Genomic DNA, 18,860 nt, shown 5'->3' with positions numbered 1-18,860 from the left:
CAATCACAGCCAGTCTCTCATCCCCCACAGAGAAGAAGACATCACAAAAGAAAAGCAGATGTGCCCCCACGGCTGCCTGACTCAGCTGCTGGCCCAGGTGTCCCCCTGCACAGGGCCTGCAGGGTAAGCAGCAGCTGGCCGCCCGCCTGGCTGTTCCCAGCAGGAGCTCAGAGGTCGCCTCGCCAGAAGAGAAGGTCTCTGAGGGCAGGACTCCGTTGCCGGGTCCCCTGCTACATCCCCGGCCCCGGAAGCACCCAGCACACTACAGACTCAAGAAGCATCGCTGGTGAGTGACTGAATTCTCCACCATGCAAGACGAGGATAAAGCAGGCAGTGGAGGCGGAGTCTTAAGACTGGAACCGGGCAGGGCTGGCTCCTCAGATGACCAAGGGTTGGGGCTCCTGCTGGCACCGCTCATGCTGGACAGCCAACCCCATCTCCAATGGGTGCCCTCCACAAGGAGCTGCCCCCTCCAGCATCAGGTCCTGTCGTAACCACGTTCCCCCACCTGCACACTCCTCTCTCCTATCCCCCTGCACACGGCCCTGGCTGCTGGCCTGCTCAGAAGCAGCACCTCTCCATGTCCCCCAGGACCAGGCACCTGCAGAGGTGTTCCATCCCCTGCAGCACTGGGGATGCACCAGAAGCACCTGGAGGGCTTGTGAGAACACAGCTGCGGGTTTCCCTCCCCTGCAGGTTCTGGGTCTTGACCAGAGAATGTCTAACGAGTTCCCAGGAGACCACATTTTGAGAACCACTGACCTGTGGAATTCACTGTGCTTGACAGTGAATGCAGATGGTGTGTGAAAGAGGTCATCTCCGAGCAGAGACGCCAGAGCACAGATGGGAAAGGGAGGGAAGGGCGGAAGATGACTGGGACCATAGGATACCTTAAAAACCAGGTATGGGACAGGCGCTTGGCACAGCAGCTCGTACACTGGTTGTGCTGCACACATCTCGGACCAGAGTCCCTGGGTTTGTGTCCTGGTGCTGCTCCTCACTCCAGCTTCCTGCGAGGCAGCAGTCATGGCAAGTGGTTGAGTCCCTGCCACCTACATGGGGGACATGGATGGAGTTCCAGGCTCCTGGCTTCATCCTGGACCAATCTGGGGAACCAACCGGTGAATGGAAGATCCTGATAGCTGTCTGTCTATCTATCAATCTATGTATCTATCTATCATTCTCCTCTCTCTCCATCTCCCTTTCAAATAAGTATAAATTTTTGGGTCCAACACAGTTGGCATAGTAGGTGTAGTAGGCTAGGCTTCTGCCTGCAGCACTGGCATCCCATAGGGCCACCTGGGAAAGCAGTGGAAGATGGCCCAAGTGCTTGAGCCCCTGAATCCACGTGGGAGACCCAGAGGAAGAAGCTCCTGGCTCCTGGCTTGTGATCGGCTCAGCTCCAGCCATCGCAGCCATTTGGGGAGTGAATCAGTGTATGGAAGACCTTTCTCTCTCTCTCTCTCTAACTCTACCTCTCAAATAAATAAAATCTTTTAAAAATTAAAATAAAATTTTAAAGTAACAAAAATAAAAAATTAGGCACACATATTCAAGTCTCTAAGACAGGACTTGAAAGTGCAAATGACGCAGCCAGTGCTGTGGCACAGTAGGCTAAGCTTCTGCCTGCAGTGCTGGCATCCCATATGGGCACTGGTTCAAGTCCCAGGTGCTCCTCCTCTGATCCAGCTCTCTGCTAATGGCCTGGGAAAGCAGTAGAAGACGGTCCAAGTGCGTGGGCCCCTGCACCCACGTGGGAGACCAGAAAGAAGCTCCTGGCTTCAAATAGACTCAGCTCCGGCCATTGCAGCCATCTAGGGAGTGAACCAGTGGATAGAAGACTACTCTCTGTCTCTCCCTCTGTAACTCTACCTCTCAGTTAAATTTTTAAAATAATTTTTAAAAAACTTAATTCCTTATTAAAGAAAAAAAGAAAGACAGTACAAATGACTACAGATACCAGGAAAACAACATCAAAGAGTAAGAAGTACAGAGATTAAATCAGTCATTTAAAACCTCTCAACAAAGAGAAGCTAGGTCCAAATGGCTTCACAGTGACCTCCACCTAACACTTAAAGCAGCAGCAGCATCAACCTCTCTCACTCTCCCAAAACAACAGAAGAGGAGGAGGAAATACTTCCCACCCTAGTCTATGAGACCCACATTACCGAAGCCACACGAAAGAACCACAAGAAAACCACAGACCAATCTTTCACAGATACAGAGGCAAACCAAATTCAATAGCATATTGGCATATGCCATGACCAAGTGGGATTTATCCCAGGAATCCAAGTTTGCCTCAATGTGAGAAAATCAAGAGGAAAAAAAAAAAAAATGCATGGTCAACTCAATTGAGTCAGATGCAATTGATAAAATCCAGTATCTTTTCATGAAAAAAAAAAAAAAAAAACTTGGGAATCTAGGCATAAAAGGGAATTTCCTTCAAAAATTGCCTGTTGAAGGGCAATATTTAAAAACCCACAGAAGGTGGTGCTGAGGCATAGTAAGTCAAGCATCTGCCTGGGGCGCCAACTTCCCATGTGCACACCAGTTCAAGTCCCGGCTGCTCCACTTCTGATCCAGCTCCCTGCTGATGGACTGGGAAAGCAGGGGAAGCTGGTCCAAGTGCTTGGGCCCCTTATTCGCATGGGAGACCTGGAAGAAGCTCCTGGCTCCTGGCTTCAGATGGGCCCGCCACTGGCCATTACGGCCATTTGGGGAGTGAACCAGGGGATGGAAGACCTCGCTCTCTGTCTGTCTCTCCCTCTCTGTATCTGTAACTCTGCTTCTCAAATAAATACATACATCTTTAAAAAAAAAAAAACAGCAAACATCACACTCAGTGGTGAATAACCAAAGGTTTTCTCCCCAAGATTAGGAACAGATAAGGATGCCTGCTTTCAGCGCTAATATTCAATGAACTGAAAGTTTTAGCCAGAGCAAAGAAATAAGTCATCTACAATAGAAAGGAAAAAGTGAAACCACCTCTACTTTCAGAAAACATGATCCTGTGTTGGAAATCTCAAGGAACTCAGCACAAAAACCACCAGAGCAAACAAAGAGAGTCATAAAAGCTGTGAAGGACAAAAGCCCCGTGTGTTTCCATACATCAGCAAGAAACAATTGGAAAAGGAAAGCAAGAAAAAAATGCCACTTGCAGTAGCATCCCAAAAAATAAAACACCCAGGAACAAATTGAACCAGAAGATGTGGACACTGAAATCTACAAAACACTGCTGAAAGAAATGAAATAGACGGGTGACATCCCATGTTCATGGACGGGAAGACTTGGTGCTGTTAAGATGGGAAGGCCACACAAGTGGTCTGAAGATATATCACCGTTGCTATCAGAACCCTACCTAGCTTTTTATTAGAAACTGAAAAGCTGACCTAAAATACCAGGAATGCAGACTAGCCAAAACATTCTTGAAAAAGAACAAAGTTGGAGGACTCATACTTCCCGATTTCAAAACTTACTACAAAGCTACAGTGATCAAAACAGTTCAGGGCTGGTGTAATAGAGAGCTGCAGACCAAAGGAGCGGAACTCAGAGCCTAGACATAAACCCGTACATCTACAGCCGACTGAGTTTTTTAAGAATAATTGTTATTTATTTGAAAGGCAGAGGGACAGAGAGAAAACCTTTCACCAGCTGATCATTCCCCAAACGCCCTCAACAGCCAGGGCTGGGCCAGGTTGAAGTCAGGAGCCTGGAACTCCCTCCAGGTTTCCCACGTGAGTGCCAGGGGCCCAAGTCTTCAGGCCGTCTTCACTACCTTCATGATGGCAGGAAGCTTGATCAGAAGCTGAACAGCCCAGATTCAGCTGGCACTCTGACATGGGATGCCAGCATCACCGGTGGCAGTTTAACCAGCTGAACCACAACACCAGCACCACGCCCCACCTCAGGCCAACTGATTTTTGACAAGGGTACCAAGACCAACGCATAAGGAAAGAACAATCTCTTCAACAAATGGCGCTGGGGAAAACGGAACATCCACATGCAAAAAAATGAAGTCAGTAGTTCCATTTTTTTCCAGTTTTTGAGTACATGCTCTACTTTTTCCACAACACCAACATCATTTCGTATTCCCAAAACCAGCGTCACAAGGGTTCCAAACTTTCCACACCCTCACTAAAGTCTGTTCTCGAGTTTTTAAACTTAAGTCATTCCATGGGGCCGGCACTGTGGTACAGCAGGTAAAGCCGCCGCCTGCAGTGCCAGCATTCCATATGGGCACCAGTTCAAGTCCTGGCTGCTCCACTTCTGATCCAGCTCTCTGCTATGGCCTGGGAAAGCAGTAGAAGATGGCCCAAGTCCTTGGGCCCCTGCACCCACGTGGGAGACCCGGAAGAAGCTCCTGGCTCCTGGCTTCGGATCGACACAGCTCCAGCCATTGCAGGCAGTGAATCAGCGGATGGAAGACCTCCTCCTCCTCCTCTCCCTCCCCCTCCCCCTCTCCCTCTCCTTCTCCCTCTCCTTCTCTCTGTGTGTAAGTCTGACTTTCAAATAAATAAATAAATCTTTAAAAAAAGAGAAAGAGAAAGAAACAGAAGTTATCCTAGCAGGTGTAGGTGACAATCTCCACCTTTGTTTTGATTTGCATTTCCCTGATCACAAACGGCAATGAGCAGCTCTTCATATACCTACTGGCCATCATTTGTCTTCTCCAGAGAAATGTCTGTTCAAGTCTTTAGCCCATTTTTAAATCAGGTTATCAACTTTTAAAAAATGTATTTGAGAGAGAGAGACAGGCAAATAGCACCCAACCACTGGTTCATTCCCCAGCTGCCTGCAATGCCATGGCTGGGTCAGGGCTGGGAACTGAATCCAAGTGTCCCAGGAGGCAGGCAGGAACCCCATTACTTGAGCCATCCCCACTGCCTCCCAGCACCTACACGAGCAGGAAGCTGGAATCAGGATCCAGAGCCAGGAACTGAATCCAGTTACTCCAATATGGGATGCATACGCCTCGATGCCTGCTCCCAGGTAACTAGCTGTTTTGTTATTGAGTTCTTCACTTTTTTTTTTTTTTTTCAAAACCAACCCCTTATCTGATACACGGCTTGCAAATATTTCCCCCATTCCTTTCAGTCTGCTGATGATTACTTTTGCTATACAGAAGTCTAATGATCTCATTTCTACAAAAATACCTAGAAAGACAGAAAACATTAGCAGTTGCTAGGGAGAAGGGAAGAAAGAGTCGGGTTTCATGGGGGGGGGGGATGAAAATATTTTGGAATTACAGAGGCAGTGGCCGCACAGCACCCGGAGCACACTAACTGCCACTGACCGGGTTACTTTTAAATGATGAATTTTATGTTACATAAATTTCACCTCAATTAAAAATAAGAAGAGTGGAGGAGTAAAACAATGGCTGATGCCCACAAGGGGCTGCCAAGTGGAAGCACAAGCTTAACACTGCTGGAATTTCAAGATAAGCCACAAACCAAATGTTTATACCCTGGTAATTAACTCGATAAAAAAAAAAATCTCCACGTGGACCAAACACAATAGACCCGTAACCCACATGAGTCCCCAGGACACAAATCCCAAGCTCTGCTCAGGACAGTGGGGAGCCACTGAGTGTTCCTGCTGGGAAATGACACGAGATAAGCAGAGTTTAAGCGCCGAGGTAGCCTCTGCTGGGCACCGAGTTGGGCACTTTGCAAACACTAGCCCTAGGACCAGGGAGGGAGGGTGAAGGGCTTGGAGGGCTGGAGTGGCCAGGCGACGTGTCCACAGAGAACGCAGCCAAGAGAGAACACAGCTCACGTCCAGATCTACCTGGGTTTGCCAGCTCAGCATCTCCCACGCAGCATGCCACAGGCGTCTCCAACTTGACAAAGCCCAAACAACTCTCAGCAGTTCTTTCCCTCCAAAAATCTCCCTCCAGGGAGGGCATGTGGTGCAGCAGTTAAGACGCCACTTGGGCTGCTCACATCCCAGAATCAGAGCTCCTGGGTTCCGGGCCTGGCTCTGCTTCCGATTCCACCTTCCTGCTAATGCACATCCTGGGAGGCGGCAGGTAGGGGCTCACGTAATTGGGTCCCTGCCACCAACATGGGAGACCTGGGCTGAGTTCTCAGCTTGCTGTTATGGACATCTGGAGAGTGAATCAGTAGATAGGAGACAGACCAACCTAACTACCTTCCTTCCTTTCTCTTTCTCTCTCTCTCCCTCTCCAACAAATTAAGTAAGTCAACAAAACTTCTTCCTGTGCCACAGCCAGTGTCCCCATCTCTGGGAGCAGCACCGCAAGCCAACTGACACGTGAGCCACAACCCTAAGACTGTGTGTCTGCCCCTCCCCCACACGCCCAGTCCTCCTACAACTCTGCATCAAAACGTGGTCCAGGTCTGACGGCCTCTCACCACTTCCGGGCCACTGTAGTGAGTCACACAGCAGCCCCCTCGCTGGCTCCCTGCCTCTCCCACCCCTTCCGGTCAGTTCCCCAGACAACAGCTGCAGAGTCCTCTGGGAAGACACAGCAGACGGCATCAGTCCTCAGCTTCACGCCCCCCCAGTACATCACTAGCCACCTGCTGCCGAGGGCTGGGCAGGCCAGGCCAGGCCACTTCAGTTTGGTTACAAGGTCGCCCATTCCCTTTACCCCTCCTAGAACCAACGATGGCACAGCCTGAGACCGGGGAACTCCTCGGCCCAGCCCCCTAAACAAGAGTCCTGTCCCTTCCCACACTCAAGCCCAGGCTGTCCCCCTAGGCTTCCCTGGAGAAAAAGGGGGTGACACAGCCAAGGAGGAGAAGAAAGGCAAGAAACAAGCCAGTGGCCGGCCAGCAGCCCGCAGGTGCGTCAAAGAGGAAGAGCCCAGCAGTCCTGCCCCGGCTGTGCCAGTCTGGGCCCCATGTCCTCCAGCAGGGGCACCAAGCCCTCCAGGGATGGCCCAGCTGGGCAGCACAAGACCTCGGCTCTCCCTCCTGACCCAAGCCCCACACTCCCCACACTCTGAGGCTCCATCCACAATGCAAGGAAGAGCAAGAGGGGCTGGGGCCACCAGGCTGGCCGGGCAGCTCCAGGTGTCTGGGCCAGGCTGGAGCCTTAAAGAAGAGCCCCTCCCCCTCTCTCCTAGAAGTGCCCACCTGCGGAGCCTGGCAGGGGTCAGAAGCCACCCCAGATGAGCTCTGTGCTTTCGCATACCAGAAGCCCACCCAAGGCCTGAACCCTGACCCGGTCCCTGTCCTGCCCCCCCCCACACACACACACAGAGTCCCTCTGTGCCTGATTCCTGTTCTTCCTTCCCCTGAGTGACAAGCGGCTCCCACACCCCTTGGTAGGCAAACAGCCACTCGGGGCTCCCTGCCAGGTGACAGGAGGAGGGGCTCTGCCCCCAGCCCCTCGGGCAGCAGGGCCTGGAGGGCACCGCTCCACAGCCCCGGGACACTCACCAGAAGGCTCTTCAAGAAATCCATCATGTTCCACCAGGGCCGGTCCCCTGGGAGTGGGGACCCTGCCTGCCTGCCTGAGCCCCACGGCCGTGGCTGCTACGGCTGCTGCTGTTGCGGCTGCCACCACAGCGCTGACGCTGGACAACTTCCTTAAGATCAGACAAGGAACTGCAGGATTTGGGTGTCCGCCCGGAGTTGTTAGTCCAGGCCAACCAGCCCCGACCTTTGACCCTCCTCTGCTGGGAAGGCTTTTCTAGAGAACCCGGGGCTGGTGGAGCGGCCTCGCCTCAAACATTAGGAGGGTAAGGGGACCCTCCCAGGGGAGAGGTGCTGGGGCCTCAGAGGATGAAGGAGTGAGAGAGCCCCCCCAGGGCCTGCAAACGCAACGGAAACAGCGCCAAGCCTTGTGGGTTGTGGCACTATGGGTAGGCCCACTTAGTTGGAGCCTCAATGTTCCCATCTGTGAAATGGGAAGCTCTATGCACAAAGAAAATAAGAACGAAGTGAAAGAAAGATCAGGGGTCTGTAGCTTCGAATGCATCCTTGTGGGCCCACAGATCCTAAAACCTCACGGGTCAAACGTTAGAAGACAGGCAGGAATTCAGCACAGAGGTTAAGACACAGCTTGGGCCAGCGCCGCGGCTCAATAGGCTAATCCTCCGCCTGCAGCGCCAGCACACCGGGTTCTAGTCCCGGTCAGGGTGCCAGATTCTGTCCCGGTTTCCCCTCTTCCAGGCCAGCTTTCTGCTGTGGCCAGGGAGTGCAGTGGAGGATGGCCCAAGTGCTTGGGCCCTGCACCCCATGGGAGACCAGGAGAAGCACCTGGCTCCTGCCTTCGGATCAGCACAGTGCGCCGGCCACGGTGGCCATTGGAGGGTGAACCAACGGCAAAGGAAGACCTTTCTCTCTGTCTCTCTCTCTCTCTCACTGTCCACTCTGCCTGTCAAAAAAAAAAAAAAAAAAAAAAAAAAGACACAGCTTGGGATGTTTGTAGCCCATATTAGAGCACCGGGTTCCAGTCCCAGCTCCATTCCGATTCCAGTTCCCTGCTGACGAGGACCCTGGAAGGCAGCAGCTGATGGGAAGGCAGCAGCAAGCTCTTGGGTCTCTGACAACAACAGAGTGACCTGGCTCCAGCTTTGGCCTGGCCCAGATGCAGCTTCTGCAGGCATTTGGGGAGTGAACCAGTGAATAGGGGATATTCTCATTCTCTCTCTCTCTCTCTCTCTCTCTCTTTCAAATAAATAAATCTTTTTATTAAAAAAATCAATTGCATGTATTGTCTTTTTTTTTTTAATGTACTTAAAAAAACAGCAGTCATCATGCCGTCTGGCCAGCCCACAAGGAAACCATAAAACAAAGTGACAGCTGGGGAGACAAGAGCCACAGCTACAGCTCCAACCAGGGTGTGGGGAGCAGTAATGTGGGGTCAGAGGACCTGGCCTGGGGCTCCCCCCAGCTCCCCTGGGCCTCTCAGTCATTTTCTAAAACTTACCAACACCACACCCCATACCCATCCAGGGCCCTCAGTCCCATTCCAGCTTTAGGAAGAAGGGAAAGAATTTTCCCAGCTTGAAAGTAAAGGAATGAATTGTTAAATCCCTCTAAAAACCAGTGTGGCGTAGCTGAACCAGCCCTGGACATACTGAGAGGCAGGCAAGCTGCTGACAAGCCATGCGACTGCTCACTCCACCTCTCAGCCTCAGTTTTCACATCTGTAAAATGGACATGGTGACCCACTTTGCAAGGCAGTTGTGGGACAAGATGCAGCTTATGTACCTGCCCCGTGCAAGGCCAGGCAAGAAACAGCCCTGTAAATGCAACTGAGAGGGTCATCTGCCCTTCCCAACTCCGTGCTCACTCTTCACGCCCAGGCTCCCAAGACATGACAAGAAGCCAGCCCAGGGAGCCGAGCTCGTCTCTGCTCCCCCTGTTCCTGCCAGGCCCCAGACACAGACCAGCTCCTCCCTCCAGCCCAGCCCAGCTCCAGAGCTGCCATCAGCATCCCAGGAAATGTCCCTAGGGGCTGGGAGAAGGCATGGGCTCAGGGCTATCCCTGGGGCTTAAAATGACACTGGCTGGGCCGGCACTGTGGCACAGTGGGTTAAGCCTCCGCCTGCAGCACCAGCATCCCATATGGGCACCAGTTCATGTGCCGGCTGCCCTCTTCCAATCCAGCTCTCTGCTGTGGCCTGGGAAAGCAGCAGAAGATGGCCCAAGTGCACGGGCCCCTGCACACATGTGGGAGACCAGAGGAAGCTCCTGGCTCCTGGCTTAGGATCAGTCCAGCTCCGAACCTTGCGACCATTTGGGGAGTGAACCAGAGGATGAAGATCTCTGTCTCTCCCTCTCTCTGCCTGTAACTCTGCCTCTCAAATAAATGAATAAAAAAATCTTTAAAAAGGTGGGGGCCCTGACAGGCACAAGAGCCTGGGGAGGAGAGGGGCAGAGTCTGGGATGTGGCCTGCACACAGGTTCTTTTGGAGGCACCGTGTGCTAGAGGGAGCCCTGGCTGCAGGAAACGCCGGCACAACCTCAAATCCTGACATAGAAGACCACAGATAGAGACAGTGCGGTCAAGCTCACGGGCCTCCCAGGCTCTACCGAGCCCTGCTCTCCCTCCCTGGAAAAAGGGGCCGAGGGTGAGGCTCCTGCATCCTCAGTGCCCTCCCTGTGGCCACCTGCACCTGCTGCAGGCTCGTCGCCAACCTGCTCGGAGCCAGTGAGGCATGTGCTACAGTCCCACGCTGCTGAGCACACAACGCTGCAGCCGCAGCTGCGAGGGCAGGCACGGCCCCGGCCGGAGAACAGGCAGACCCGGGACACTTCCGGTCTCCCACTGGTCTCCTCTGGGCCCCACACTGCCTCAGCCCCTCTCCTCCCACCCACGCCACTTGACTGGGTTGACTCCTAGCTGTCCTTTGGGCCCTAAAGTGGCCTCCTTCCACCCTGGTACTCCCACAGAATCCTGCACGTGCCCTGTGGAGTCACCATCTCTCTGTGCTGTCATCGCTTGTTTAATTGCTTGCTTCCCCCGCCACATCCACAATCTTGCCTCAGCACCTGGCCTGCAGCTGCTCCATAAACACTTGTTGAGTGAGTAACTAAAGAAAGGATTGGAGGGGCCAGTGTCAGGACGCAGCAGGTTAAGCCAACATCTGTGACGCTGGCATCCGCTATGAGCACCCGTTCGAGTCCCAGCTGCTTCATTTCCCATTCAGCTCCCTGCTAATGGCCTGGCAGAGCAGCAGAGGATGGCCCAAGTGCTTGGGCCCCTGCACCCATGTGGAGATCAGGATGAAGCTCCTGGCTGCAGATTTCAGCTGGTCCAGCCCCGGCTGTTGTAGCCATTTGGAGAGTGAACCAGTGGATGGGGAGATTCTCTCTCTCTCTCTCTCTCTCTCTCTCTAACTCTGCCTTTCGAATAAATAAATATGTCTTTAAAAAAAAAAAAGAAAGAAAAGAAAGAAAGGGAGCGAAGGAAGGAGGGAGGGAGGTAGGGAGGGAGGGAGGAACTGGCTTCCATCTGGTGACCTGACAATCACAGAGGCAAATCCTACAACCTGGACCAGCGCTGTGGCTCACTGGGTTAAGCCACTGCTTGCAACAGCCACATCCCATATCAAAGCACCAGCTCAAGCCCTGGCTGCTCTGTCAATCCAGCCCCTGCTAATGTGCCTGGGAAAGCAGTGGGTGATGGCTCAAGTGCCTGGGCCCCTGCACCCACACTGGAGACTGAGATGGAGTTCCTGGATCCCGGATCCTGGCTCCAAGCTTCAGCCTGGCCCTGATCTGGCTGTTTTGGCCATCTGGGGAGTGAATCAGCAGATGGATGATCCCTCCCCTCCCCTCCCTCCCTCCCTCTCTCTCTCTCTCTCTCTCTCTCTCTCTCTACTTTTCAAATAAGTTGATTTAAAAAGAAAGAGGAGTGGGAATGAGCCCGGCCCACACCTGTGCGGAAGCTGATGGGGGCAGTCAGGAAGGGCCCGTGGGTACAGTTACCTCCCCATTTTCTAGACAGGGCCATGGAGGTAAAAGAAATCAAGCCCCACACTAAGGACACAGCAGTGGAGCCAGAATCAGTCCAGGCCCAGGGTCCACCCCTCTGCCTCCAGCCTACCCCTCGTGATGACCCAGTGTGGGGAGGAGAAGAGGTGGTCACAAAAGCTCAGAGACATTAACAGCCTGCGGAAGATCACACAGCCTGCTGGCAGCAGATCCAAGTTTCCCGGGTCAAAGAGGGGATAAGGGTGGAGCACAGAGAGGAGGAGGATAAAAGGACGGAGGAGAAGGCCAGTGGGCTTCTCTGTGTTAAACTCGGAGGGCAGGAGAGTCCCGGCCAGCACAGGAGGTCCCCAGCCCCACAGGGTGGCAGCAGGGCCACACCCCACCAACCTTGCAAAGGCAGGGGAGCCCCGAGGACAGCCAAGCATGGGGGAAAGAATGAGGGCTGGGGAGAACAGTCGCTGTTGCTATGAGGTGAAACTGGCTGCTGTCCTGCACCAGGGGACAGGGGACAGTAGCTCAAGGGCAGAGGGAGGTTCCCCTTGGCCAAACTAGCCTGCGGGGCCTCCAAGTGAGGCCTCTCTTCCTTCTAAATCAGAAACCCCCCCCCCAAGAAAGAATGCCCACCAAGAACCACATGAGCTGCCCAAAGCCAGGCCACAGGGCCAGCAGGGCCCCCCCCCCACCATGCCTGCGGCCCTCCCCGGGCAGCCACAGTCCAGGAGGAGGAGCCGTGGCCCGAGAGGCAGGCAGACCGGCGTAGGACCACAGCCCGGCCCCAGCCAGCAGTGACACCCTTGGCCTCCCCGTCCACATCCGCAGAACTGCAATCACGCTTCCCGCCCGCTCCCTGGGTGTTTCCGCAATGAGGCAGCAAACGTGGACACATTTCACACACGGCGGCAGCCGCCGATCCGCAAACATCTGCCGGCAGCGGAGGCCTGACACTCAGAGAGCTCTCACTGCACCTGCCAGACCCCAACAGAACACCTGACATAGGCTCCCTTCCACAACCCTCGCGGCCATGGGAGGGCCAGCCTCTGCTAGAGCTGAGGACACCGAGGCTGAGACAAGTTAAATCACAAGGCCAGCCGGCAGTGACACCAGCCCACGGCCCCCGGGGCCATGCTTACAGGGCTGGGGTGCGTTACTTAGATCAGCTGGCGCACGTTAGAGGGGAGAGGGTGCTCAGGGCTCTGAATCTGCCCACCCTCCTTGTCTGAAGCCCCCCAGCAGAAGCCCCGTGGCTCCTCACTTGGTTCTGGCAGACACCATATCATTGGATAGTAACAGCTAGGGCACGCACCCGGCTTCATCCAATCTAAACCCACACCCGTTGTCAGGTGCTCATTATTTTATGCACCACACATAAAACAAAACCACTGGCAACTCCAAACCGTGCCACGCTGCTGCTGTGAGACGTACCCTGATTTCAGAGCTGTTCTGTATCTTAGAAGCGATGAGACACAGTCAGTATTTCTTGGGGTAGGGGAAAGAACACTGAACTTGAAGTCAGGAGACTCCTATTTCTGTCTTGCCAGCTGGCTGAGGGGAGTGCTTCCTTTCTCTCTCTAGGCCTCAGTTTTCTCATCTGTAAAGTGAGAAAGTAAACATTCTCTTCCAGCGTGGCTGTAAGAACTGGGAGAGCTCACGAATGTGCTTTCTAGGGGCGGGCACTGTGGCACGGCGGGTTTTATGAGCACCAGTTTGAGATGGCCCAAGTGCTTGTGTCCCTGCCACCCACGTGGGACACACAGACGGAGTGTGGGCCTGAGGGTGTGGCCAGGGGCATGGAAGAGCCTCCGGGGGACAAGAGCACCACTTTCCAGGAAAGAGGGGGGCTCCTGCTTCCCAGTTGCCCAGCACTGGCTAAGGGGCGGGGCGTGTACACCTGGAGACTGTCCGAGCCAGCCTGGGTGGTGTCAGAGAGCAGGGCTCCCTGGTGCTGATCCAGTCTGAGGCCTGAAACTTCCTGTCTTCCCCACAGAGTGAGGCTTGGCTTCAGGTCTCAGCTTCCTAGTGAGGGAATTGGAAAAACAGCTCTGGAAACCTCATCAGTTATGTGCTGGCAACGCGGCGAGGCCTGGAACAGGGTGGACGGGAGGGTCAGGCGCTCTCGGAGCAGCGCAGTCCAGAGCCGCACAGGCAGAGAGAAGAGGGGCTCCGGCCTCACCAGCAGCCACCCTGTGTCCCAGCCTGTCTGCTCCTGCCTCTGCCTGCAGAACAGAACCAAGAGCCACAGAGGCAGAGGGGGCAGAGCAAGCGCGGCCTCCCAGAAAGTCTCCGCTTCCCTCCTGAGCTTCCCGGTCCCTGGAACAGGCGAAGGGCCGTGTGCTCCACTCTCCCAGCTGCCAGCGGGTGGAGGCGGGCGTGCAGGAGGCAAGCGCCCTCCGCCACTCCACAGAGGTCTCTGCTCCCCGGGCAAGGTCCCTACAGAAACCATGGTGCCTTCCAAAGTGCTCCCCTCTCACACTACATCCCTCCCTCCCCTCCCTGCTGCCCACTTACTGTGCTGCTCCCTCTGAGAGCCCACGCACGGCCCTGCAACAGAAACCTCCTGAGCTCTGCCAGACACACAGGTGTCCCTCAGCCCCCACCCCAATCCTGGCCTTGCCTCAGGCCTAGGTGCTCCTAGGGAGCTGAGGGGAGGGGAAGGAAGAAGCATCCGGATTTGCCCACTTGGAGAGAATTCACCCCGGACCAGACTTGGAACCTGGGCCCCTTCCCCACGCCCCTCCTCCCCTTTCTGGATCCCGTGAGCTGCCCCCCTGCCTGAGCTCCCTTGCATCTGTCCCATTCCCACTCCAGACACATCCCAGGGTCTTCCCACGGAACTGAGAACCCAGCTGCCTCCGGGAAGGGGGACCGAGTCCTGCCAGTAACTTGGCTGTGACCCACGGTCAGTTCTCCAATCTCCAAAACAAAGGTCTGTCCCCACTGCCAGCCCATGCCAGGGCTGTTCAGGCAAGGTGACTCGAAGGATGTGGCCTCACACTGTCACCTACACCACAGGCCAAGACCTGCCCCTTGCACCAACAAGCCTTCTAGATAGGTTTCCACGCTCACCACGGGGTATGCAGTTGGCCACTCTCCTTCCCCTCCACTGGGGCTGTCCCCAGGGCACAGGGAGGTGCTCTGTCACCTGTCTCAGAGACACTCCCCGCTTCAAGGGGAAGCACCCACCCAACGCCCAACGCCCACAGCAGCACTGCGAGTGGCTGAAGCAGGTTTTAGGCTGTGCTAAAGCAGGATTCCGAAGAGCTGGCCTCTTCCTGTTAGCACCCGCCTGCACCCCAACCAGGACAATGGACTGCTGGGACCTTGTGAAACCCTTCCCTCACTGAACATACAGCAGGTGCTGGGCTATGGAGAGAGCATTTGTTGCGGTGGTTACGTCACCACTTGGGACGCCTGTGCCACTGGGTGAGGCCGAGCCAAGAGGGGTATCAGAAAAAGCTGTGGGGGCTGGCGTTGTGGTGTAGTAGGCTAAGCTTCCACCTGCTGCACTGATATCCCATATGGGTGCCGGTTCGAGTCCCAGCTGCTCCACTTCCCACCAGCTCTCTGCTGTGGCCTGGGAAAGCAGTAGAGGATGGCCCAAGTGCTTGGGTCCCTGTACCCCCGTAGGAGACCTGGAAGAGGTTCCTGGCTCCAGATTGGCCCAGCTCTGGCAATTGTAGATGATGTTTGGGGAGTGAACCAATGGGTGGAAGACCTTTCTCTCTGTCTCTCCCTCTGTCTGTAGCTCGACCTCTCAAATAAATTTTTAAAAACAGGAAAGGGAGGGATCTTGGCACCTCTGGGGGCTCACACTTCTGACCGGCCTGAGAGTCTCCATCCGAGTCATGGCAACTAAGACCCCCAGTCTGCCCTCCGGAGAGAGGGGGCAGCAGGGGGCTGAGAGGCTCCAGCCTTCCCATGCCTGGCAGCTTCCTTTCATCCCCTGGAGGGGCCCCTTTGCTCCCTGCCTTGTTACTCATTACCTAAACGAGCCATTCGTCCCCACTCCGGCAGCCTAATTACGCATGTGCAGCCACACGCCCTCCTCCTCAGGAGCCATATGTCTGATCACACAACTGCCCTGCCCCCCTCTGCCAGCTGCAGCCCACGAACGGGTGCAGGGGCAGCTGGAGACCCTAGCAAGGTTCGGGGCAGGGACACAGGGCTGCCCATGCAGGTCCAGCCGTCCTGGTCAGGGCCTCACTCGGCTGCAGATGCAGTCACAGCAAAGGCCCCATCCCCAGACAGACACCCAAAACACACAGATGACAAAACAAAGGGTTACAATGTTCACATTCCCCCTCCACACAAACACATTAAACACTCGGACAAACACACACACCCAGTCCTCAGAGGCCTGTGGGCCCCAAAGGCGAGGACCATTAACCAGCTGCCCACACCCTCCTGCCCCTCTCGGCCATCATTCATGCCTGTTTCTAACACACCTGCCCACTGCCATCCTCAAAGCACACCAGGCAACCGTGGCGGCACCTAAGGCAGGACAAGGGGAGTGAGCTCAGCTCCCTTCCCTCCAAGAGGCCAGGCACTGCGGGAGGCACCTTGCTGACCTGGGACTGCAGCTGCAGGCTGGGCAGGACCAAAACAGTGCAGGAATCTGACAAACAGGGAAGGCAGGACCCGTTGCAGGAGCTTCTGGGTGAGGAAGCTGCCGGCACCCCGCGGAGACCTGATGGAAGGAGGTCTCTGGAGGCAGTGAGTGCCAGGTCAGCGGCGCACGCAGTAGCAGGGCCCCAGTTCCCAGCAGCTGGACACCCGGGGTCTCCCCAGCTGATGGACTCCCTCCCCCAGGGCTCCCCAGCCCCATCAACAGGCCACTAGCTGGCACTGCTGGTAGTGGCCACCAGGGGGCCTGGTGAGTCACAAGGAAGGTCCAGCCCACGGCTAGGGCACCCAGCACTCCTGCTCACCACCCAGCTGCACGCAAGGAGCAGTAGGGACCACGGACTGCCAAGCACTGGCCTCCTTATTGTTCCCTCCCCAGGCATCACCTTGTTCTCACTGCACTGGGAGGAGCTTTGGCCATGCAGTTGTACATAGGAGAGGGCGAACTGCAGGCCTGGGAGTGGCCAACCCAAATGGGCCACTGGCAGTGAGAAATCACGACCCTGCTCGCCCAGGCCTGGAGGACAGGCCACAGCTGCTGGAGAAGGCAACTGGGCCTATACCTCCAAGGCTCAGCTGGGCATCTGCCCCCATGCACCCCTTCTGGGGGTGCTGCCTGCTCCACCACCACCACCACCACCCCCACCACCCCCCGCTGCAGTGGATGGAGCCTGGGCCACCCCGGTCAGCTCTGTAGCAGTCTGCACACCTTAAGCGATGGGGCCTTCCTGCCTCCTTTGGCTGATCAGTCTGGCCTCAGGGCACCCCTAAAAGTGCCCTGGTCAAAGCTGCCCAGGACCCCCATGCTGCTGAAGCTCTTTAGAGTTGTCGCCCTCATCCCCAGCGCGATGTGCTCCTCCTGGCAGCGTCTGCCCCTCTGTGTCCATGACACCGTGCTCCGTGCAGGCACCTACCACCTGTGCCCTCTGCAGGACCTGGATCCCCCTCCCAGGGCTCAGCCTGGGCCCGCCCCTCGCCACTGTGCTGCCTTCCGGAGCTGACGTGGTCTCTGCACTGATTCCCCCACATGGCTATCTCTAACTGTGACCTCTCGTTGGAGCTCCAAATGCAAGTTTGATTTTTCCACTCTGCTGTCTCAGGAGCAGCTCACACCTGGTGCATCCGCCACCACCCCCCGCCACCTCCACAGCTCACCCCCATCTAGAATGACCGGCCTCTGAGATTCCTCCTGCTCCCTCATCCGATCCATCAGCCCAGCCCACAGTCCTGCCCTCCCCAACACAACCTGAACACCGCCCCCATTTCTCCTTACCATACTGTCAAGATCTCAGAGTCTAGAAACAGCCAGATGTCAATCACACCACCCCAAGGATTAAAACCCAACCCTGGGGGCCCATGTTTGGATTCGTGGATGAGTGCCTGGGTTCAATAGCCAGGTCTGGCTCCTGCCTGCAGCTGTGTGCCTGACATGGGAGAACTGGACTAAGTTCCTAGCTCCTGGCTTTGGTCCCCGGCCAAGCCCTGGCCATTGTGCACTGTGAGCATCTGGGGAGTGAAACACTGGATAGAAGATCTCCCTCTCCCTACTTCTTCCTTCCCCTCTCTCCCTCCTCCCCTTCCTTCCTCCTTCCCTCTCTCCCTCCCTCCCTCCCTCTCTGTCACTGTCTTTCCAATAAATAAAACTTAGAGAAACTGAGAGAAAACTTCCAAATCCCTCCCTAGGTCCCTGGGGATGGTTCGTCCTGCCCCTGCCCCTGCCCAGGTTCACTGCAGCACACAGGCCTCCTTTCTGTTGCTCGAAGAGGCAGGCTCTTCCCCATCTCACCTCAGTGCCTTTGCACCTGCTATTTCCTATGTCCAGCCCATCCTCCACACAGCCATTCCTTCTCGCCTTCCGGGGCTCAGCTTACATGTCCCCTCCTCCAGGGGTCTTCCCTGGGTCCTCACAGGGAGCCTTCTCTCTCTCCGCAGACACCCCTCAAAGCGGAACCTGTGAATGCCACGTCTTTTGTCTGAGCGCCTCTGGGCAGCTGGGGTTTTCTGCTGGACTGTTCATGTCCCTCACTGGATGGGAAGCTCCATGGGGGCAGGAATCCTGCTGGCCGTGTTCACGGCGCTAGCCCCAGGCTGACTCTGTGGGCACATCACAGACATTCACAAAGCAAACGGAGAGACTTCCCTGGCACTCCTGCCGGGCAGCTGCCGTATGCAGAGGAGTCAGAGTGGGTGGCACCTAAAGTGTGTCCCTGAGTGAGGAGATTTGGAAAAGAGGAAGAAGGCCAGGGGCAGGGGGAGAGGAAGAAGCCTGCAGGTGCATTTAGGGAAAGCAGTCAGGGTTCCCCTCACCCAGACCCCCCCACCAGACCACCCATGCTGGTGTCAGATGACCCCTGCTGGAAAGGACGTCAGCAGGGCCCCAGCCAATCACAGCCCTGGAGGTCCCCCCTCCCGACAACCATTTGTATACCTCCCACTCTAGGAAAGAGGTCTCCTTTCCACCCCATACAGATGGGCCCACCCACTGGCCCCATGCCCCCCCTTCACCGGGACCCCACTGCACCTGAGGAGGCCAGGGGACGGCGGGCCCAGCCGGGCCATGCTCACCATCCCACAGGCGGTCTCTGGATCAGGAGACTTCACCTTCCCTTAAGCAGGACCAAGGCTGGCCTGCCAAGGGCCTTCGTGCGAATTGGGAAAGGGCACCCTCTGGGGGAGTCAGAGACACGGGTGTCCCTTTGCAGCCCTCACTCATCATCGCCTGTGCTGGGACCCCATGCACACCCTCTGGGGGCCAGGCGCCACCCCACGCCTGCCTTTGCAGCCCCAAGCAGACAGGAACCTGTCCTTGATGCTCTAGCTAGCCAG

General features: G+C 55.8%; 1 protein-coding gene across 8 annotated transcripts in view; it reads right to left on the bottom strand.

The window, feature by feature from the left end:
• Positions 1 to 18,860, bottom strand: part of RAP1GAP2 (RAP1 GTPase activating protein 2) — a 217,900-nt gene that overhangs the window by 74,083 nt on the left and 124,957 nt on the right. The window contains exon 1 of one of the 8 annotated variants that reach the window (XM_070061221.2): positions 7,407 to 7,533. The exons of the other annotated variants lie outside the window; for them this stretch is intronic. Coding sequence (XP_069917322.1) covers positions 7,407 to 7,433 — 27 coding nt within the window. The 5' untranslated portion in view covers positions 7,434 to 7,533. Of the gene's footprint in view, positions 1 to 7,406; positions 7,534 to 18,860 lie in introns of those variants that run through there. 8 annotated transcript variants of the gene reach the window in all.

The sequence above is a fragment of the Oryctolagus cuniculus genome, chromosome 17 (genome assembly GCF_051225735.1).
Source record: "Oryctolagus cuniculus isolate XC-2025 breed Fujian yellow rabbit chromosome 17, ASM5122573v1, whole genome shotgun sequence".
NCBI lineage: Eukaryota > Metazoa > Chordata > Mammalia > Lagomorpha > Leporidae > Oryctolagus > Oryctolagus cuniculus.
This window is presented reverse-complemented; position numbering and strand designations above follow the sequence as displayed.